The 22,913-nt window shown below is 50.1% G+C and overlaps 2 protein-coding genes across 4 annotated transcripts in view; one reads left to right on the forward strand and one right to left on the reverse strand.

Annotated features, from left to right (window-relative positions):
• The window catches only part of LOC122393092 (ecdysone receptor-like), a 116,515-nt gene extending 111,308 nt beyond the window's left edge, over window positions 1-5,207 (forward strand). Inside the window, exons 10-12 of one of the 2 annotated variants that reach the window (XM_043388726.1) lie at window positions 161-538; window positions 1,287-1,441; window positions 2,507-5,207. In XM_043388726.1, coding sequence (XP_043244661.1) covers window positions 161-538; window positions 1,287-1,441; window positions 2,507-2,904 — 931 coding nt within the window. In that variant the 3' untranslated portion in view covers window positions 2,905-5,207. Of the gene's footprint in view, window positions 1-160; window positions 539-1,286; window positions 1,442-2,491 lie in introns of both variants that reach the window. The other variant, XM_043388724.1, reaches the window with a different exon arrangement.
• Window positions 5,208-11,330: 6,123 nt separating this feature from the next.
• LOC122393098 (BUB3-interacting and GLEBS motif-containing protein ZNF207-like) lies at window positions 11,331-22,694 on the reverse strand. 2 transcript variants are annotated; one of them, XM_043388732.1, is made up of 9 exons: window positions 22,516-22,694; window positions 19,636-19,762; window positions 19,133-19,292; window positions 18,592-18,805; window positions 18,002-18,223; window positions 16,452-16,659; window positions 15,698-15,853; window positions 14,606-14,675; window positions 11,331-11,890 (listed from the first exon to the last, which is right to left on the reverse strand). In XM_043388732.1, exons 1-9 carry the CDS (start codon window positions 22,554-22,556, stop codon window positions 11,871-11,873), a joined length of 1,218 nt encoding a protein of 405 aa, XP_043244667.1. In that variant the 5' UTR covers window positions 22,557-22,694; the 3' UTR covers window positions 11,331-11,870. The 2 variants fall into 2 exon arrangements, with proteins under 2 accessions (XP_043244667.1, XP_043244666.1); XM_043388731.1 differs by having other exon boundaries at window positions 11,331-14,675; window positions 22,516-22,672.
• Window positions 22,695-22,913: the final 219 nt, after the last annotated feature.

The following is a 22,913-nucleotide window of genomic DNA, read 5'->3' on the forward strand; positions in this document are numbered from 1 at the left end:
CATTAAAATGTTTATAATGGAAGGTCTGTGTTTATAGTGAGGCATGCCGAACTTGTCAGGCTGCATCTGGCCCAAACTTGTTACTGTTTTGCCTTCAAGCGGACTTTTGCATAGGGAGGACTGGGCTCTGAGATCTGACCGTCTGATTCCGCTGTTCCAGACGGGCCAGTCTGCCAGAGCCTGCGGCCACGTCCTCCGTTGGCTGTACGCCGCGGACGGCGCCTCCCTGGCCAGCCCACGGTCAGCCATCCGGCGCCGGGCCCGTCTTTCCAATGGGAACCAGCCCGCAGTGCCCCCCGACCGGCGGAGTCAGTCCCCAGACACCCTCGGGCTACCGCGGCGCGGCCGGCCCTCAGTGCATGCGTACCTCGCAGCCCTCTGGCGGCCAGTACGGCGGCTCGGCCGGCGCTCAGTGCATCCGCAACTCTCCGCCGGCGGGCGCTCAGTACAGCCCTGGCGCGATACCGGCGGGATTGGACTGCGGGGCACCGGCAGGCAGTCCTTCACCGGGATCGGTTCCCAGCCAATGGCCGCAATGGTAAGTAGGCAGACAGACACTGCCCTCTGAGGGCCACGAATGGTTATAGATGAGAAAGACGTTGACCTTTTCGATGACGCTCTCCCCAGCGACTCAGTCAGCTCACGTTTTGATGTTAGTCTCACACCGTTGCACACACGAGGGCACTCGGAAAACTTTGCCACGTAATTGGCGGCACTAGTCGTCGAGTGCCTAAAACTGCAGTTGAGACAGGAACTTGAGCTGATGAGTGCGACGGAAACCGCTTCCAGAAAGAATACCAAGAAGGCGGCAGAACTGATTGCCAGTTTTCTGATCATTTACCACCATACAAACTGTGTGCATGGCTTGTGTCCCTTTGGCACCGTTCCACATTTCTCCTTACCAATATATTGGGTTCTGACATTAGATTGAACATCCCGAATGACGATCACGTAAAGACCGAGACGTATGGCTGGTCACGGCCCGTGGATTTCGAGAGTAGAAGCGAGTTCGAGTCGTGAATAAGAAAAGTCGCTGCCGCTTCCAAAGCATAGCATGCATTTATCATGAAGGTTCGACTCCGAACTCATGACATTTGCTTTCACTACGCCAGTCGTCAATGGATGGACCATGAAGATGTCAGTAACATTGTATTTCATAAAACGGTTAGTGTAGCATATAACTGATAACCTTACCGTCCTAGCCTACTTATGACGTTGCTCATGTCCCACTGTTATTCGGCAAGTCTTCCCTGTTCCATCAGAGCCCACCTCTGCTCGTTTCACAGGGGTTCGGAGCCATACGGCGCTGCCGGCTACAGCGGTCCTTTTTTCGGTGATGGCCGCCAACCAGGGCCTCCTGGGACAGACTGTATGCGACTGCCATCTGACGGTGACCCGGCCAACTGCTCGGCGCCCGATGTCGACATCAGCGCGATCCTAGGTGAGCATCAAGCACGCTCCCCACCCCGGTCCTGAAAAGTGGCGTGAAATGCTATACCGTCCTTACATAACACGACGTTGATTGATAAAAACGGCTCTACCAGAAATCAAATAACACTTAACACTTAATAAAAGTTCCTTATCCAACACAGATACCGTCATTTCATACACTATCATGTGCACAGATGCACAACATTACATAAATGTGTTATTCTGTACACTTTCCCTTACACTTCATTTGGACGGTAGTTGACACCACCAAAAGAACATTTTTCACGCCACTTAAATGTTTGCTGTGACTTGTGAGCATGTTGGTTCTATTTAACCGATCCAGTATGTCTAATGTTGGTTCACTGTGTTTTTATTTGCTAATGGATGACCCTATGCTGACGCATCGTTATATGCGGTGTGATATGTTAAACCACTGTTTGGTAGGGCCCAAACATACCCTCGCAGTGGTGGGATTAGTCGTTAGAATCACGTCATCTTGACGTCAATAAGAATAAAACGAACTTTCCACTACTGCAGAAAACCTGAGCGGTCGGATCCTTGGTTGCCCCCCCCCCTCCCCACCAGTGCGAAGGTACTTAGTGAGGGCAATTGAAATGTCAATTATCGAGATGCATTTGAAGTCAATCCTGTCGGCCACCAGACGGCACCTTGACCCGTTCCTGCCATCTGGTTGGCTGTCCAGGTTCACGTGATCCGGTCCTGCCACCTGATTGGCTGTCCATAGTTCACGTGATCCGGTCCTGCCACTTTATTGGCTGTCTGTAGCCCACGTGACCTGGTACTGCCGTATGATTTGTCATCCGGAGCTCACGTTATCTGTTCCTGCCATCTGATTTGCCATCCGAGGCCCACGTGACTTGTTCCCGCCATCTCATTGGCTGTCCGCGCCCACGTGACCCGATCCTGCCATCCGATTAGCCGTCCGGAGCCGCCTTGTCATCTGATTGGTCTTGCCGTAGCCCACGTGATCGACCGCGGTCGAGTCGTCTGATTGGCGGCCGGGAGCCCACGTGACCGCGGTCGTCGATGTGTGATACAGATTGGCTGCTCGCAGAACTCGGGCCAAGCCTGCAGGCGATGGAACAGAAGATGCTGACCGACCCGGGCGAGTGGAGCCCGCCGCCGCAGACCGGAGCGGAGGGACTGCAACCGTTCCTGCCGCAGCAGCAGCAGCAGCAGCAGCAGCAGCTGAAACTACAGCAACAGCAACACCAGCAGGAGCAGATGAAACTCCAACAGCAGCAACAGATGAAACTCCAACAACAGCAGATGGAGCTGCAACAGCAGCAGCTGCAGCAACAACAGCTGCAGCAGCAGCAGCTGCAGCTGCCGCAGCAGCCGCCGCCGTTCCAGCCGGCGTTCCAGCCGCTGCCGGCTCCGGCGCTGCTTCAGCAGCCGCCGCATTACCGAACTTCCTGTGGCGGAGCTGTGTCGGGCGGTGTGTATCCGTGAGCGTTCTCGCCGCAGAGACAAACCACGAAGGGAACCAGTGCAAAGAGAACGCGCCGCGCGCTGTGAAGGTGTCTGTTTCGCCCACGGTGGACCCTAGGTCACCGAGTGGCGTTCGGGTTCGTTGAGAGCGTCGCAGTGAGCGACTCTGATGTCGGCGCGTGGCGTTGTCAAACCTGCCTGGCGGGTCGCCGGGTATATCTTCAATGTGATCGGCTTTCTATGCAGTGTTGTGATGAAGGGAGGCCGCAGCGGCGGGGAGTGGGCGACACTCTAAACCTGCCCGACGAGCAGGCGGTGCTACGGCACCGGAATGTGCTACTGTGATCGGCTTTGAGTGTTGGAGTGGAGGACTGTTGGAATTTGGGTGTGGTATGTTTGAATGTGGTACTTTGTTGGATTGTGGAAGTGTGTTGGAGTGTGGTATTTTGTTGGATGCTAGATTGTAGAAGTGTGTATTGGAATGCGGGAGTGTTGGATTGTGTGTGTGATTACTTACGAACCTGGATGTGCTAATATTATGTACACAGCGCTGCGCGGCGTCACGCTCGACGCTAAAGGGTACGGGACACTGCCGTTGTTAGTCAGTGGCCGGGCGAGCCGGGCCCCGCCCCGCCCCTAAACTCTTCTGCGCAGTGCCAGCCACTCGTGTACGGTGTGTTATTGTGGGCGGTGGGGAGGGGTCACGTCACAGTGCTGTATAGCCAGTCCTACGTGTTTCATCCGTCGGCTCCAAATCAAAATGGCCACTGCGGGGTCACGATGAGAAGCTATCGATGTACAATTCGCTCATTCGTCCAAAAACTAGATAAAACGGACGCGACTTTTTGCAACGAGACGAATAAGACGGAAAAGAACCGTTCAAATTATCACAGCTTTTACTAAATCTGTACATTTATCGCGCTCGTCTCCAAGCTGTATTCAATTTCTTACGGCTTGCAACAAGTCCTCAATCTCATAGCTTAGGACACCTGACACTTTTTGCGCCCCGGCATATCATCGTCTCTAGGTCTGTCCACAAAACGTTCGGCTTCACGGGTCCCCACTGACGCTCGTTCGGTTCAGTCATCCGGTCACATGGACCTGCTTCTCACGATGGCTCCCTTGTTTACCCCCACGAGTCTATGCATCACAACCCAGTCCCGCTTTCAAGCAGTGAAAATGTCCTCTATGCAAGCAGTCAACACATAAATGCCCTTTATGCATCCCGCTCTTTCAGGCAGTAGCGACGCCTTCCAGTTGTATAATTTGACATCCACACATTTCAAAGAGTGGCATTCAGCTTCAATGCATTCAGTCCTTAGAAACGTACACACATGTCGTCCACACATCCTGTCCTTTTCGGCATTGACATGTTCGCCTTGGCGGGTCAATTAATAATGGCATTGCTCTCTAATCTAATCCACTTTGCAACCAACAAAAGGCAGCAAGTCAGCTATGCAACCTTTCCTGAGCACTCCCTCGCTCCACAACCAATACAAGAAGACTGCCAATGGGTCTAGAATTATCGGTGTTCGGTACCCTGGGAAAGGGCGCCACTACAGACGCCGAATTCGGGACTAGCCTGAGACCGAGCTTGGGCATTGTTCGGGACGAAATCGATCGTACTGCTACCGTTCTGGAAAGTACTGGCACTTGCCGGACGTGCTCGGACGTTCTTGAGACGTGCTCCAGACATACCCGAGACGTACTTGGGCCGTGCTCGATATAAAGCAATTCGGTGTCACCTTTCGCTGCCGCCTCGACTATACGCCCAGCAGCAAGAGCATCTCTAAGAAGTATCTTTTATATGTCTGGGCGGATCCAGAGAATGCGCCTGTGGGCTCGATGCTGCTCTCTGGGTTTCGGACAATCAAATGATGCCAATCGGATCGCTAGAACTAAGTTAAAAAATGTCAAAGTTTGTATATTTCTCCATGCTACATCGAGTCTTGCTAACGATAAGACCAAGAAACATTATGCAAAATTCATGACAATGAGTCTTCACACATTTTTGGACACGAATCTAGCGCATTATTTAGAGACGTTTTCATATTTAGAAGGGCCTAGCCCACTCTGGATTCGTCACTACATCTACCATCGCCAAACTAACTGCGCCACTTCTGACGCTCAAATGGAAATCAAAACGGTCGTGTGCCCGCCCTCTGCTGCCCCGAGCGCCTAGCGCCTCCAGTGTGCGGGTACGGGTGTTCTGTGCAGCGGGTACAGAGTATAAGGTACCCAGCGAGCGATGTACTGCGCTCTGCTTGTGTGTACCGCTTGATGTGTTTTCGCGCTCAACAAAGAATACAGCGCTGGATATGTGACTATGTGAGTGTGGTTGAGGTGTTTGTGTCGATGGCTTGGAAGTGAAAGAGAGAAACGGAGGAATGGCACTCACAGAGAGACACAAAGACAGGCAAACTAGACGGATATAGGTCCAGAACTAGCGGGAAGGTTATGGGAGACGGGAGGAGACGGAAGCACCAGACTACTTCGTATTCGCAGGGAGCACAACGTCCATATCTTACACTTTGAGGGCTGAAGCTGATTAAAGAACTGAGTGGTCGTCTGTAACAATTTAATGTAATTATTATAGCTACCCGCTAGCGTCTGTCCGGAAGTTCACGGTCGGGTGGTATTACCTCACGGGTCACACCTGCGCAATAACTCAGTTTATGGCGCATTGCGGCATTTAAAACACCGTCTTACAAAGGTAAATGACCATTCGCACGTCATTCATTCAGACAGACATACATACATTCATTCATTCAGTTACACATTCAGTCATTCATTTGTACAGCCCACCGCTAAAGTAATGTAGGGTTTTACCAATCTCAACGGTTGGCTTTGACTGGCGATTGTTTAATGCGGAGTGATCGAAAATAAGATGTCAATAGCTTAAGTTGCAGCTGCAAGGGTGACGATACATATAAGCTACATTCAAAGTTTCATTGTAGTCTGGCTAATCGTTCCTACGCTTCAGAAGCAGAACGTACGTACCCATGACTGAAACCCCACATTACTTCTGCTGTGGACTGTACATTCATTCAGAGCTTGATCCACCCGCTCGCTCGTATTTAGTCCAAATATGCCTAGGTGGAATGACATTTGAGTCTGGCGTCACCCACGCAGAGGTCATTAGGTCAGCCTTGCGGAGTGGGGTCATAATAAGCACTTAGCACCTTTACCTCATGCCTCAGCCGTTTGGAGTCGGAATACCTTTATAAAATACCGGGAACGTAACCCACCGTGCCGCTCAGACGAGTACAAAGTTAGAACTTGACTAAAGGTCGGCAGGTTCGCGCGCGGTAGGCGTCCGGTCTGATGAAATTTAGGTGTTCTTTGATCCATTATTACCCAACACCGGACACGAGAGGGCGCTCCCTCGGCAGGGCTGTTCAATGTTCATGGTGCACACGATCGTAATGGCGGCGTAACAGCGGGGCAGCCTGAACTATTACTGCTCCCTCCCCCCCGCTTCCCCTTCCGGCTCTGCTGCAGTGCAACTGCTCAATGCACCACCACTCACCAGGTCACTGTGGCCCCCTCGCCTGCCCCCGCACTTCATGCTCACTGTCCCCCCGGCCCCCTCCCCCTTCGGCCCCCGCCGCCTGCCCTCGACCCCTGCTGTCACTGTGCTCCTGCACTACCTGTTCACTGCACCCCACCCCACCCCCCGCTGTCAATATCGGCCGGCCCGACCCCAACTCGACCCCCTGCCAGCCGTGGTGAACGGAAGTTCAGCGCGGATGCACAGGGTAACAGCAGCCGTGCCTATAGAATACGTCCCACTGCAGATAGCAGGCAGGTAAGGGCGCTGTGGCGTGCACGCTGCTCGTATGAAGTGCGGTACAAAGTCAAAGTGTATGGATAACAGTTGGTAATCATGGGTGCGGGGCTGCAAACGACGCTGTGGTATGGATGGTTCACAGCGAGCGGAGGCCATTGAAGAATGCAGAAACTGTTCGCTGAAAGCACAGGTTACACATACCAGTTGAAGAGGCGGTGACTTTTCACTGGGTTCTGCGACAACTCACCACAGCAACATTTCGCAGTAAGACCGCTTATTGCATCGCCCAACAGCAAGGAAGGCATGTCGAAGATGACCGTTTGCCTCACCAGCCGGCAGCCGTCATGCTAAAAGCTTCCTCACTCCGTGGTTGATATGATCCGAGCCGATCTGACCCAAATCGCAGCCACAAATCCAGTTCGTCCTATGTTAGAGCGATTCCAAACATCATCGGTCATTCCTCTCCGGCGGTCTCCGCTGCCGCGGCCGCTCTGTCGATACTCAGATCCCCCATTGCAGCAGCGAGCAAAGTATACCTATCCGTCACAGCACCAACACTCCAATTGGAGCCGACGCCTGAATGGGGAACCCACATCCGCCTAGCTTGATTACCTACACCATGGGAAAATATAGATGCCAGCGGGCTGCGGCCTTGTTGGGTTGGGTTATTTCAAAGCGGCGGGTCTAATCTACAAGTTCTCACCATTCTTTCGCGAACAGAACGGCTTGATACGAGCTATGCGATACTTTGACTTCCGCTTACATAGGTGTCAAGATCGTCATAACTGTCAAATTATGTCACGACTTTCACGAAAGGGCGTGAATTTTGCCACAACGACCGACTATCGAGCGAAGTAATGTCCGTCGCCATCGTTATTATATGAGTTGAGCACATGAGTTGAGCGCACACCACACCATATCGCTCGTTTCGAGCTATGTCGAAAACCGAACCGCATTCCAACTCCACACATTTCTCGATTCGTTCGCGTTTTCCCCAGCCAGTAAGCCGCTGAGTGCAAACGCCTCAACTCGTCACATCTCTCTTTCATCGTCCGCGTCCGCCCAGACCACTAACGCATCAACTCGACACATCTATATGCCATCGTCCCCGCTCACTCCGAGCACTAAACCCGTTCAGCACTGTTGCAGTCGGAACCAGCTCGCGTTCGACGACCTCGCTTCTAACCCAACTTCACCAGTCTCTAAGCGCCCGTCCCTCCCAGCAGTTTGGACTCAGTGAACCCTCAGATCTAGGCACCGATCGCTGCTAGTTGAGTGACTTTTCCCGCTGTGCTCTGGGTGCGAGCCGCGTGACGCAATGTGCGTGTCCGTCAGCGCAGCGCGTGCAGAGAAGCCGGTCGGATGGCTGACCCGTCTAACTCTGCGGGAAAGGTGCTAACTAGGCACGTGCCAGCGTTGAGCAGGGAGCAAAACAAGGTGCAATGTTGCACGGTTTAATGGAGGGGATGTATCAGCTGGTTAGCGATGCAATGAATTAGCACGTTACCAGTGGTGTAACGGTAAACTAAACCTTACGGAAAACACGGGCACTGCTTGCTCACTGAAATGAACGCCAACCATAGATCAGATACTCTTAAAAGTCCTGGAGGCTGAAACGCAGCATAGGGAGACATTTAAATAGACGCAATTTATTACCGACTTATAAATCGATGTGTAGGTTTAGATCCTAAATTATGCAAAACGGATTGTTCTTCGGTAGTCTTCGACTCTCAAAGAACGAGCCATTTTCCCGCTCAAACATCGTTGCGCAAGAACGCCACCATTTCAAGCAGCTCAAGCTTCCTGTCCCTTCTGTTAGCATAGGTAGAGAACCTTTGTGTACTTGCGACATATATATATATATATATATATATATATATATATATATATATATATATATATATATATATATATATATATATATATATATATATACCGATAAAATAACACCAAGACGCAGTGCCTAATTAGACCATAAATGATATTTTAGAGTCAAGTGCAAACACTTCAGTCAAATATCTAATACCGAGTACGGCCAATAATTTAACGGCGGCAGTGTCGATTCTCTGTTGGATTGGCACGTTGAATGTTCTAGAGTCATAGTGCCAGTCACGGCTGATAGCAAACTGCGCAGCCCACAACTGATTCGCCCGCTCCTATAAGTACAATGACGAAACGCAACAATACGCAACTTACATAAGCAACCAAATGTCTTGAAGAGATCCTCTCTACACGCATGCCAGTTGAAACATCGATTGAGCGGATACCAGTCCCACGACGCAGTAATGTCTCGTTGATTGGTAAATAATTTTGGTAACTAAAGCTGGGGACGATAACCAGTTTACGCTGTGCCATGGGCCGACCAGGGCGAGCAGGAGGCACAGACCGGTCCGTGTGGCAGTGCTAGCCAAGGACATACAACGAGACAGACTGATGGTTGAATAAATCGAAACAAACAGCGGGGTAAACATTACCTGATGCTGCAAGCCACCCTTACTAGCGATCACAAACACTAACCGACACAGCAGTCATCTTCCAGCGGAACAAACTTCAGCAAACAGCGGGACAAACACTGCAGACGAAGCAAACATCTGCTCATGTAACACACAGCCGCAGACAACTGGACAAACACTGGATACCGAAGGTTAGTCGGTGCACCTAACTATAAAGCTGCACATTGCAGAAACACGTACAACAATAACAAGGCTGTTAAAAGACCATTACGGTATGACATTTCGTAGCGAAGTACCGAATATGTTCACAGACATATTTTATGGATAATAATTAAGGTCATGCTGCACCTCTCATGGCTGAATCCGAACCTTTGGCCAGATGCAACGGCCGATATCTCATCTCGTGGATTCCTAGTCACATGACTGCTTGTATTACTGCAGGAACTGACTGATGGGCTGGATGGTTCGATATACAAGAAAATCTTCATATTTGAACGAAAACTAGGGAGAGAAAGAAAAGAGAAAGTGGCCAGGAGGAGAAGTTGCCCAGCAGACGCATATTTCTGCAAGCCTTTGGTAGACTGTAAGCTAATAAGGTAAAATAAAACGAAAACTACCAGAGAGAAAAAGTGAGACGGCAAACGATAGAAAACATAATGCGCATCGCATGCGCAGCCTGGCTATTTGCCTGTGACAATCTGGGTCATCGTGGCGGAACAAGACCATCTAATTCAAAGAATAATGTATATTTAATCGGACCGCCTCCTCGATATACCAGGTATTATTCGGTGTGCCTAGCCAAGGGTGTTTTAAATAATGCCCGAACGGAGTGAGGGCATTATTTTTTCTAAAATATTAACCGAACGAAGTGAGGTTAATATTTTCAAAAATAACACGAATGAAATGAGTGTTATTTTTGTATTTAATGCACGAGCCTGCGAGTGCATTAAATATAAACACTCTTGGCAAGGCACACCGAATAATGCCTGGTGTACCGAGGAGGCGGTCCGATTACATTTATTATAACGACTTTGCGCCGTTCGTTGCTCAGCTCGTCTATTTAAAAGGGCTACATTGAGGGATTGGGAAAAGAAACGGGGCTTGGTTTTGTTTTCGGGGAACATTTGTTAATAACGAAGTGTGTACTAATTAATCAAATTAATAGCGCCAATTAGGAAATGCAATAGTGGAATAAGTGGACTGTGCAATGTCTCGGTCAGTCTCTTATATTCATATGCAGGCCCTCTTGCAGCACTTGTAAAGAACTTAAGCACCCAGGGCCGCCTTCTGTGAGAACCTTATTCTGAAAACGCGTATTTACAAGCTCTGATCTATTCCATCATCTCTGTATCATGTGTGCCTGGGTATACCAATCAGACACTTGGCCTGCGCTGCTCCTATCACGATAAGTGGCTACAGCCCATTCTGGGTCTTCCTTGTGTTGGTTGGAACACCTTCTGCTTCTCTGTTCGCCAGCTCTTGGGAGAGCAAACTGCAGTTTTTTTCTCGCTGTCTGTACCATTCGTATCCATTTTCTGCATTACGAGCACCACCCTTGAGTGATCGGACAAAGCAGTGGGCCTATCAGATTAAAAAAAAAAAATAAGGCGTCTCAAAGCTCTCTCTGAATTTGATTAAGCTCTGTGTTGCCTTCGGTGCACTTAACATTCAATCTCAATGCAGGCCAATATTCTTTTTTTTCAGCGAGCAGCTTGAAACCATTCTTGTGAAACCATTCGGGCTCCACCACGGAAAGAAAAAGTCTGATTAACAATATTATTCCCGGGATTAATTTATGTTATACCGACGTTTTACTTAAAAAACTGAAATCACGCGCGCGTTTAGAGACAGTCCTCCGATGCTGCGAAAAATACTTGTGCTATCAAGATTTAACCATACTTTTTTAACATGCGTGAACGGCGCAAAGTCGTTATAATAACAATTACAATTATTTAATTAAGATAATTATACAAATGACATTATTTAGGCGCACATCGTTAATGACCACATGCGCAGCAATTCCAAGCCATGAATCATTAACCACAGCTGCTTTCACGACTTCAGACTTCCAATTTCCTATTATATTTTATGAGCGTGTTCTTGACTTGTGGCTTTCCGAAGAATATTCATCGACTTAACCTCTGCTAGGGTGCGCCTGACCTTCAAACAACCACTCAACCACTCCTACAAAACCAACAAACCAGTGCAGACTTTGAACCTGTATTCTGGACCACCAAATATCAGTAGTGAACGTTCGATTGGCCACGCCAAAGCGGCGGATGAATGAATTGATTACGACACAGAGCGGAGACACTACGGCATCCTTTGCTGTAGAACGTTACAATGACAGTCGAAATTCGCGGAATGAGCGCACCGATCGCACAGTTCGCGGGCAGTACGAATGTACCGAGGGGCGGCTGTGACCTCAGAGGGTCGATCTGAACCCTTTAGGGCGTCCACAACGTCCACAACTCCTGAAACATCTCCACCCCGTGATGACGCCTTTTCTTCCTCTTGATCACCGCCAATCCCCGCGACGCGAGCGTCCCCACAACCCCAGCAAAAGAAGACGCGGAGGCGGGGGCGGCCGCGACAACGGTGCGTCTAAGATGGTCCGGTTGCGGAGCGGCGAGAAGAGAGCCGCTTACCTCCATCATCGGCGGTGTATCGTCGACGGCGTCGATGACAACATCGTCGACGGCATCATCGGCAGCGGCGTCGACGGCGGCGCACTTACCATCAGTTCAGTAAGGGCGCGGCGGACCTGCGGGATAGGGACGGGCGTTAGAGGGACGCGGGGACAGACGGACCGCCCTACCGTGCGTTCGGTGAAGACTGGCAGGTCTCAGTGGCTGGTTACACCACAGCGGCCTACCTGTCTTCAGCAGGAGGCCATAGCGCGGCGTCTACGGCCCATCGAGCCGTGCTGACTTCCCTGGTTTGTTGGAGAGTCTCGCAGTCTTGATAAAACGCTTGACGTGGTAGAGATATCACCCACCTTGTATTTGTGAGTCAAACAGTCGCCGAAAGAGGGCAGGCGAATCGGTCGGGCCGATCGCACCTACCTATTCCAAACGCCGGACGAGGCCAGACAAAGTCGAACAACAGCGCACAACGATAGCACACATCGCGGTACACACCTTGAATTCGGAGAGGTTAGGAGACGACGCGTCCCTACCGTTGGCCTCCGAAGATTTAGAGAGGCAGGAAAAGAGCTTGAGCTCCCTACACCCACCGTTTCGGGCATTACTAGTCGTGTCCCTATCGTTGGTCTCCGAAGACTTCGAAGAAGCGAGAAAGAGCATGAGCTCCCTACACCCACCGTTTCTGATACACAGACACCTGGTGCCAACTTCCTTTACATTTCACATCAGCCACTAAACTCCCACCTCTCTTAGCTCAGCCCCGCCCGGCTGCCAGCGGTGGTACTTCTTCACACCCTTCCGCACGGGGCCGAGGGCATCTCAGACCACCTAGAACAGGAGATGTGCCGACATTTCGCCAAGCCCAGTCCCGATTGTCGGGAGCCGGGCTGGGGGTCGCTCTAAGCGCCCAACAACGCACGTTTGATTCTCTGGCGCTGTGAAATGTCGGCCGGTTCTGTCAGCCAAGTTCAGCGTGAAAACCCAGAGGGGTTTGGACCTTCCTCACCTCAGCGAACGAGGTATCTAGGTCTCTCGAGCCAGTTGAAATAGAAAGGTTGTGACTGGCGACTCATATGCCAAAGTGATATGTCTTGGCTGATCTTAAATATGCGAAGGAAATGAGGCAGGCTTATGTAACAATAGCTGCAGCCTAGCAGTCACCAAAACGCATCGTGAAACGAAAACGCTGGACCATATGCTTCAACCATTTGGAGTAAGATTATCTCATAATTGCTGAGAAAATAGCTACGTGAGACAAGTTATGCTTGCAATTTCATCTGATCACAAGTCTTCTATCAAATGACAATACAATATGCATAAATTCCCTGTATGAATGAATTTTGCTTCGTGTCCTCTGGACATTTTATCTAACCTCTCGCTCTCCAAAGGTTCCGCCACCTACCTCGTTGGACCCACCTCATTTGTCCGTACCTGACCTCGCGTTACTCTCGTGGCCACACCGGATGGCCTGATGGGACTGACATCTTGGCGACACATTCAACTTGCTGAACATTTGACGGTCATAACCAGGTGGCTCAAACTCACAATCATTTCTCAGTCAGCGCGGCAGTCGGCAGAGACGGGTCGAGAAACGAGTTGTAAAAGTTTCCACTCGCTCAAACTTGCATGGATGCTGAGTGCTGGCGAGAGGCGTTTAGCAACTGGGACATTTCGGCACTGCACTTGACGGATGAAACGAGATCTTCGGGGGCGAGGAGTAGGCGGGGGGGGGGGGGGGAGATAGCGATGGCACGTGCACATGACGATCATTCTAGAACACTCATACACACAGATGATGAAGCACGTTGCCAGCCGCTTGAGTCTATGGTGACCGTCGTACAAATATACAGAGTCGCGCAAAGTTTACAGTGACCAGGTCCCCAGTTTCGGCAGCTGAATGTACTATATCATATCCCAGCAGCCCTGCAAGATACATCGCGAGCGCATAATATAGAAAAACACAGCTGCCAACATACTGAAAATCGTCAGTAAGGTCCGACTGGCATGTGCAGTTATAACTTGCATGACAAAATCACTAAAAATGTGTTAAAGCCCGCGCCTCACGTGTCTTACGTAACATGTTTCGAATGCTTATTCGACACGGTTGCTTGTAAACATAAGAAATAACGCTGTATCGCAATATCTACGCCAATAAATGACGGACGCACCCGCACATTTCAAGCGCCCTGACGTAATACCGCTACTAAATCGATGTCGTGGGGACGCTTAGCATCTTGTAAGAAACGTTTATAAGGAAATAGTGCGAAGCTTTGGGAGTAAATCCCTTCAGCAGTCACGAAACAATGTCAATGACCTGCCTGATGGCAAGTTCTGCAACGCATAACATCGAACATGACACTCAAATACCGTAGTCTACATATTCGAGTTTAAGTCGCATAAGTGCCTGTGAGCCTACGAGCCTTCTCTAAGACAATATGAGATGCACCTCTAAATATTACACACTACCCGCTATCACACGATATCACCTAATCATGAGCATAGCTGCAAACATTCCATGTAACCAACGTCACAGACCTGAAAGCAATTCTACACGGAACGCCGTCCACACTCAACGTTTCGTTTCGTTATGACCACAAATCCGGAAAACATGTATCAGTTGTTACATAACGACCCGTTTGTTCCATAGAAATGTCGGGAAAACCGGCCTCAAGAGATCTCCGCGGAAAATCCGTTTCCTGCTTTGATGGTGCCATGAATAAAATTATTTAATTTAATTAATAGCTCTACTGGTGGCTTTTAAGTGCCTTTGTGACCAACTTTGGAGGCAATAAGCGCTGTTCTAGAGGCGGCTCAGCCTGCCTTTCTACACTCACCTCCAGCCATTCCAGGCGGCCGGGCGCCCAGCAAACCGGGCTGCGGTCCGCCCGGGCGCATCATCCCCATCTGTCGGCAGAGAAACAAACTAGTGTTACACCAGCTGGCCGCCGGCGGCGCTAGTGGCGTCTCTCCAGACACGGCCGGGGCTCTAACGAATACGTGTCGGGCGAGGTTATATAACTTGCAACAGAGCGACTGTTCAGGGATCAATGGTCGCTGGCGGCATTCTGCAGTTCCGTGGCAACAGGCGACACCAGCACCGCCTGGCGGAGACTGGGCGAACTGACTAGTGTCACGGTCGAACAGAGTCGGAGTGTTTAATTGGACGACATTCACCAGTAGCAACTCATATGACGCCAACCACGGGTAAAAATAAACACAAACGGAAACTAAAAAACATGCTTAAGCAGGCGTTATTTCAGCATCAATCCAAATGTAAAATTATCGAATAAAACCGCTTCCTTGGAAACCACCAGCTGTCGCATGACACCTTAAAAACCCACAAATGCGTCGCCTGGCGAATCCATTAGCAGTTCAACTCGTATTCAAGTTTAAACTTTCCAGACGATTCAACCGGGGCGGCGGGTTCGCTCGTGAGGCACGCTCGTGAGGCTGACAGCTGGAGACAGCCGAGATATGAGAGTGAATCCAAAATAGAGACCCACCCACCAACCAATACTGCCACTCCTGCAGCTGCAAGGGTCGATAAAACTTCGAACTGATTCCTCTCAACTTCAGTCTCTTCTTCAGTCTCTTCTCTTCAGTCTCTTCTCAACTTCCGACCCCTCAGTCTCAGTCTCAGACCCTTCCATCCCCTAAGGTTTCATCCCTCCACTCCCTCAGTTTCAGTCCCTTTCAGTCTCTCAGGCCCCCTCAGTTTCAGTCTCTCAGTCCCCCTCAGATCCAGTCCCTCTCAGTCCCTCCACTCTCCTCAGCCCCTCCCGTCCCTTCAGTCTCACTTTCTCCTGTCCTCTCCCTCTCTGTCTTGTTTTTGTTTTTATGACTCAATAAAATGAACTGAACTGAACTGTCTCTCCCGCCCTCCCAGTCTCTCCCCAGCCCCCCCCCCCACTCCCATTCTCTCTCACCTGCTGCATATGGTGGGGCGGCCGCAGTCCGCCGATCCCACCGCCCTGTGGGTGTCCGCCGCCCATCGGACCGCCCTGGCCGGGCTGGTGGGCGCCCACCAGGCCGCCGCGGCCCTGGGGCTGACGGTAGCGGGCCAGCTGGGCGCGACGCTCCTCCTGCGGACGAGAAGGGGGAAGGGGGTAAACAACGGGTTAATATCAGGATAAGAATAGAGTGATGTCGGGGTAATAGACCAGGCGGGCCAACTGGGCGCGACGCTCCTCCTGGGGAAGAAAGGAAAAGGGTAAGAATGGGGTAATATCGGAGTAATCGCGGGCCAGCTGGGTATGACGCTCCTCCTGGAGACACAGGAAAAGGGGGTAGCAACGGAGTAACAACGGGATAATATCGGGGTCAACAAGACAATCATGCATATACACGAATGAAGGCACGAACATGGGTTTCCGGTACCAATGCTTACACGCTCCTCCAAGGACTCCAACTCAGACAATGGAGTGACACATAACGAAAGTTACGCTAGGATGCCGTGAACGTAGCGGCAGCAATAATACAGGGTAATCGCAAGGAATTAAGGGGTAACGTCCAGGATCCAACTAAAGCCCTCCCTCCATTTTCCTTCGCCGTAATTTCACCAGCGATATATCCTGCTCAAAAAACGGTGCCTCGACTCTCCCTCCTTTTCTCACTGTCTTCCTCCCTCTCCCCCTCTGTCTATCTCCGTCTCAATATCTATTTATTTTCCCTTTCTCTCACCAGCGAAATATCCTGCTCGGGGTGGACAATCTTGCTGGTGGCGCCTCCCTGCTGTATCAGTGCCGGCTTTCTGCTGATCTCTGACGCAGTGGGTATCGGGGCGCCGCCCGGCCCGCCCATGGAGGGCACGGATGATACCCCCTGGACGGGGACCGAGGGAGCTCCGACCACCGGAGCGCCCGGACGGGTTACCGTGGCCGACGGCTGGCTGTGGGAGCAGAATAAGAGGGTACGGGTCAAGGTTACAGGTTAAGCGCACAGCTCAGCTGTGGTCAGCGGTCATTGTCGGTACTAGATGGTCGCATGTTTGGTCGAGTCATCGGCGGTAAAGTTGGCACCTGAGATTGACACATAAGGTTGACAGTTATCGGCAAGAAATGTGCTGCTAGCATCGGTAAGATGCAATACAGATCACGTTGAAAATAAGCAAAAATCGCGAAATATACGCAATAATTGTGGACCAGAAACTAGTATCTCAGCAGGACAGCGGAGCCTAAGGATTTTTAGAGGCTCTGACCCCGGCTTCAAAAATCGACCCCGAGTCCACTCCGACTTCAGCTCCGACTCCGGCCATATCTCTTAAAGTCCACATCATACCACTAAAGTTCATGTCGGAGCCGAGTTTCACCCTGCCTGAAACAAGGCCTTCTGCATTCCACGGACTTACGTTGCAAATATATTAATAAATAACAAAGTGAACTAAGAGCAGGTTCTGGCGCGCACGCATTGTTCTGCTTTTCAAGCTTAAAAATCTGGTCCGAAACAAGAGTATGGCCAGCTTAGTTTCGATAAAATCTGTCTTGGAAACGTCAAGGAACGCAACGTTCTCCGGCAAATAGGTGTAGGGAATGACTTTGAGTCATGCAATGTCGACTCCGACCCTGGACTGGAGTCGGTGTCGGTAAAATTTTGACGACTGTGACTCCGACTCCGGGTAGAACTGTCGACTCCGATCGAATTCCACTTCAACTTCGTAATGGAAAAACAGTATTCATGACAAACTGCATACCAACGCATGTTACTAAACGAAACGTATCGTATCATAGACCTCTGTATACGTCCTGGACTGGACACAGAAATCTCGCTATGACCACAACGGCCCTAAAAGTAAACTCGATACCCGGTTTACCTACGACATCCATTCTTTCACCCCGCATAGCCTCATTCATTGAAAATGATGGGGACCATCCGCCAAACCGATGCAGTGTAATGGGGATAACCTGCACGTGGCGCGTAAGAGATGGTTATGAAAATGGCGAGACAGTATCCCGGTGACAGTAAATCATAGACCTCGGTATACAGAGGTCTATGATCCAATAATTCTCGAACAAAATACGTAAAAGTGCCGAATATGGTGACAACGAAGGACGTCGCAATCTAAAGAAGAAAAAAGACCTATCCATCAATATTGTCCAACCCATCGGCGGATAACCTCCCACACATGACCCTAAGGCGAGATGACCATAAGCAGGGATCAAAATGTAGTATTTCTCATCCACGCTGTAGACCTAACTTTCCCGTCAATGAACACCATACCCCACCAAACTCACCTATAGGCGGGGAAGGCCGGCCGCGGCCCGCTATCCATGCCTGCTCCTGGTCCAGGGAAGCCGGGCTGGGGCGCAGTCACCTGAGCCGCCGGGAACAGGGGCCGGGACGGGCCACCAGGGGGCATCCCCATGGGCCGTCCGCCCATCGGGCCCATGCCACCCATGGGGCCCATCGGACCCATTGGGCCCATGGGTCCCATGCCGCCCATTTGGTTCATCATGCTGCGAAGGGAGACGGGTGGGGTCAGAGTTCCCTGGGGTGAATGAGGCGGTATACGAAACTATGTAAAAGTTACAAGAACAATTTACAGCTAAAAGCTGCAAAAGACGATACCAGTATCCAGTGGTGAAAATTACACTCCAAAATTCGCACACCTATGTTCAGTAAGTGAAAACAACTTAAAACTAAAACGAAATAGTAGACCGAGTAAAAACTAGTTAAGAAAAAAAATGTTATTAAGAGATAATCCGTGTTTGGCAGCAAATGAAAAAGCACTGACGCGAATACACACGCTATTTTGCGACACGGGTAGCAAAACGTGAGCACTCGCTCAATATCAGCCTATTCCTAATCTTCTCAGCGCACTCACCCGGGATGCATGCCGTACGGTCCCATGCCGGGTCCTCCTCCCATGGGCCCCATGGGCCTCATCATGCCGGGCCCGGCCATGCCGTGGGGCCCGGCGCCGCCCGCTCCGGGCCCTGCCATGCCGGGCAGGGCGCCGAACGGCTGCTGCGTGGACGGGTGCAGCTGGGACGAGCGAGACGGGCCGGCCGGACCGCCGGCTGGATTCGAGTCGTCATCTGAGGGGGGGGAGGCGTCATTGGAGGCGTCATCGAGTGGAAATGGCGTCTAAGAATACTAGGTACGTTAACGACATTTTACAAAACTTTTCAGACATGACGCAAGACAAATTTAGTATTAACAAAGTGATTATAAAAACTATCGATTCAACATCACAGCATGGTCAATAATCATGAGCCAGTGGACAAATGGTACTGATTCAAAACAGCCTATCACAACATTGACTGCCTTTTTGACTGGCAGAAATATAAAGAACCCTAACGTCTAACGTTACGTCTTACGTTGTTGTTTTCTAGTCACAAAGTCTTGGACGTCGGGCAACTTACCATCATCGTCGTTGTTTTTGTTACTGCCCTTGTTCTTCAGGTTCTGCTCGTGTGCCCGCACGTCCTCCTCAGGGATGCCCTCCATACCGTAGATCTCGATCTCGATATTATTCCGGTTGGGCAGAGCATTGGGAACTTTGTCCACTGTTTCTTTATGAACCTGCGGAGAGGAAAGGCGCCGTCGATAATGGTAATATGGACCTAAATTTGGGTCGGTAAAATGACAACAAAATGTCAGATAGAGCATGTCTCTAGCTGCAGATAGCTAGCATACCTACTGGTTTGGTAGATGTTACTTTGCTTTGTTCGTTCATCAACATTTTTGTTCGTTCATCAACAACACTTTAGTTTGTTGACATCAATCAATGCTAAAATGGACGACATCCAATCCAGATATGTAAGTATTTCGTCGCCAGTCCCTACTTACTCTAACTGGCTCCAACCACTGACAAAGGCCCATGCTCAAGAAAATCCAGTGACAGCCGAGAAACCCTGTTACTTACCTGCATGCAGTGAATGGATAGACCCGGTCCCGTGTACAGTTTCTTGTGGCACACATGACATTTGAAGTGCTTGGCCTTCTGATGCTGGATCAGAATCTTCTCGTCATCAAACTCACGGTTACAGTACCTGTGATTGTCTGGTTAAGGATTTTTACAGTGCTCTTGACATGTCAGCTGAATATTTGGACACAATTACAGTCACAATTTTTGCACATACCCCCAGCAGTGGGTAGAGGGGTTCTGTCTGTCTAGCTGTTCAGATTCATTTTACAAAATATGTACTGAATCACAATCTCCAACTCAACATGGAAGCCTAGGTGACACTGGCATCAGGCAATCAGTCAGCTTCTTGATGGCCTCTCATTTCAAGAATCAAGTTTTTGAGTCTCCAGGAAGTTGATAACTTCTCTGATATGTGGCAGACCGATCTTGCCTGGATCAAACCGTTGCCCTTACACATTTCAAATGTTTAATGCGAATTATCGCAAATATACCTACCTACTTTGTAAATAAAATAGGTACCTACTGAGTACCTTCTGAGCTTTCGTTTCGTTGGACTCCGCGTGGTGAGAGCACGCGTTCCCGGTTACAACAGTCCGGGTTTGAGGCGCGACGGGCGCTCGAAGTTTATGAGCCTCCTGACAGGTATGGTTGCGGTTGGTGGCAGGCCGTCGCCAGGCGTAGTCAGTGAGGGGACCGGCCGTGCGCGACTATATGCGTACGTTAAACTTTGAACTCCAAATTCTGCCATAGAACCGGAATTGCGCGATCGGAGGGTAGAGGGTAGGGTCAACGCAACAAGCTTCGCTTAGCGGGGGCTCTGTCCTTGTGAATCCTTCCAGTTCCATTCAAAAGGTTCGGACAAAATTTATAAAAAAGAACACATATTGACATAGATGTTGGCAATGAGGAAAGTTGAATTGAGAAAGTTGAAAGATAAAAATGATGTAACCTACGTGCAGGGCGCAAATGGTTGAGAAACATACAAGCATTTACAATGCTGGTAATTTAATCAACAGTATGAGTTTGAGCTTCAACCCTCGCCCGTATGGCGGGGGGGGGGTCGAGCCCCCCTCGGTTTTTCGCGAATAACTAGCGTAAAAAGCGGCCGATCGCGACGAAACTTTCAGTACCCTCGAGTTGATCAATGTTACACCTACCCTGAAAATTTCATGACCCTGACCCAAATGAACTTTGACCTGTGACCTACTTTTCAAGACCATGTTTGCCCAGAATCGCGATTCGGCGTATGTCGGCTCGCATTAGCCGCGAATTTGCAGTCTTTTCGTGGTTTCAAGCATTCAAACATGTGAAATGATGTTGGTCCCATGCATTAGGGTGGGTGTCAAGGTCACCTGAAGGTCAGGTCAGGTCATTGACCTTTGATGACCTCGGTTCATTTTTTCGAGTCTTGCATGTTTCTAGACCAGTTTTTGGAGCTGAATTCAGATTTAGCAACCATATGAACATTTACAAAGTAGTTTTGGTGCCTTCGTAACATGTTACGAAACTATCAGAGCGCAGCTGACACCTACTACCAATACCCGGCAGGACCCCTACTGGTTGACCTGACCCGACCTGCCCTAAATGCATGAAGACATCATCTGTGATCAAAACTAACATGATATTCGTGATCAGCATTCAGCACCCCGAAAAACCCATAGCAGCCACACTTTATGATGTTCTAACAGGTCCAGATTTTCCTGACTTTTGGGTCATTGACCTGACCTGGAAGGTCAACCAATGACCTAGGACCTTAAAATTGGGTATCATCGGCTTCCTCTCATCATGGGCCAGTCTGCAAAACGTGGCAGGGTTCGACGAGATCTCGTCGGGGCAGACACAGTGGGGCAGGGGCAGAAATCGGGGCAGCTTTTGAGAAGTTGGGGCAGAGTTCGGCTATTCCGGGGCCGGGGCGGGGCGCACGGTACCGGGAAAAAATAATAAAGTCTAGAAGCGCAGTGTTGTTGAAACGCGCGAGAAAAAGTGGGCTGCGCCACAATCATCGCTAAAGCGCAGATATTGTCATTTGAAACTGCTGCCATATTCAAATTTCCCTTCATCCGGGCTATGAATGTTTTCCGCGCCGTGTTTCGTATTAGCAACCAAGGAAAGGTTTGTGTGTGAATTTCACGAGCCTTGATCAAATCGCCCCAGACCTAAGAAGTAAGAATCATACCGCGACCGATTTCAGCATTTGCACGGGTAATGTATTTATATGTGTGGTTTTTATGCCATACATAGTTCATTTAGGGCATAATCTAACCTGCCCCGAGTAGATGCCCCATTTGGGGCAGAAATTGGGCTGCCCGGAAGTCAACTGCCCCTTTTGGGGCAGGATTCCGGCTGCCCCAAACACCTCGTCGAGCTGGCTACCACGTTTTGCAGACTGGATCATGGGCAGCACACTTGTTTTTTTCCACGAAGCTTTAGCTCAATCAGGGGCAAAACGGGAAGGGGGATCCAACGATTTCGTATCTGTTGGGTTAGGCCCTTTCGGTCCAATAAGACCATTTCAGAGCCGGGAGGATGATAGGATATAGGGGGAGACATTGGTCTGGGCAGGCACTCTAGTGAGTCACCGGGGCCGAGCCCGTCCAGAGGACAGACCACCCAGCCCCAAGGAACTCACTGCACCCGGCTACGGGGTGCGCTCCCTCGGGAGCAGCCCGCATGGGGGAAAGTTGCCTGTCCAGCCCGGAGGGGTTGCGGCATGGAGGAGAAGGACTTCTGTATCCTGAGGATAGAAGCACAGAACTGTGTGAAAGGTCCAACGATCCCCCTCCCCATTTATACGTTCGCGGCTGGAAAAACACCAATACGGGCGAGGGTTAATGGGCAATAATGCACAAAACAAATGCATCTTATAATAAAGGATACCAGCACCATGGCTTCTGCTGCTTCTTCTTCTTGCGTCCCATTATTAATAAAAAAAACGAGAAACGACAGAAAATTGTGGTCTCTCAACCAATGAAAGTAGCAGTGTTACGTTGGTTGCGACCAATAAAAAATATACAAATATTCAAAAAGATAATGAAAGTAACGTCCATCAATTGAGCAGCAGTTTGATATTCGCGAATATCAAACTAAAAATTCGATATTCGGACGGGGAACGCAATAACTCAAGAACCAGTGAACCGATTTTGATGAAAAGACCCTCATTCGATTCCTCGTTCCTCATTGCAGGTTGACAGCGATTTTCAGGTCACTAGGTCATGACCTTCAAGGTCAAGGTCAAGGTCAAAGGACGGGGAACGCTCTACAGCCTAAAGTTACCG

This window comes from Amphibalanus amphitrite, unplaced genomic scaffold (genome assembly GCF_019059575.1).
Source record: "Amphibalanus amphitrite isolate SeventyFive unplaced genomic scaffold, NRLGWU_Aamphi_draft 000515F_arrow, whole genome shotgun sequence".
NCBI lineage: Eukaryota > Metazoa > Arthropoda > Thecostraca > Balanomorpha > Balanidae > Amphibalanus > Amphibalanus amphitrite.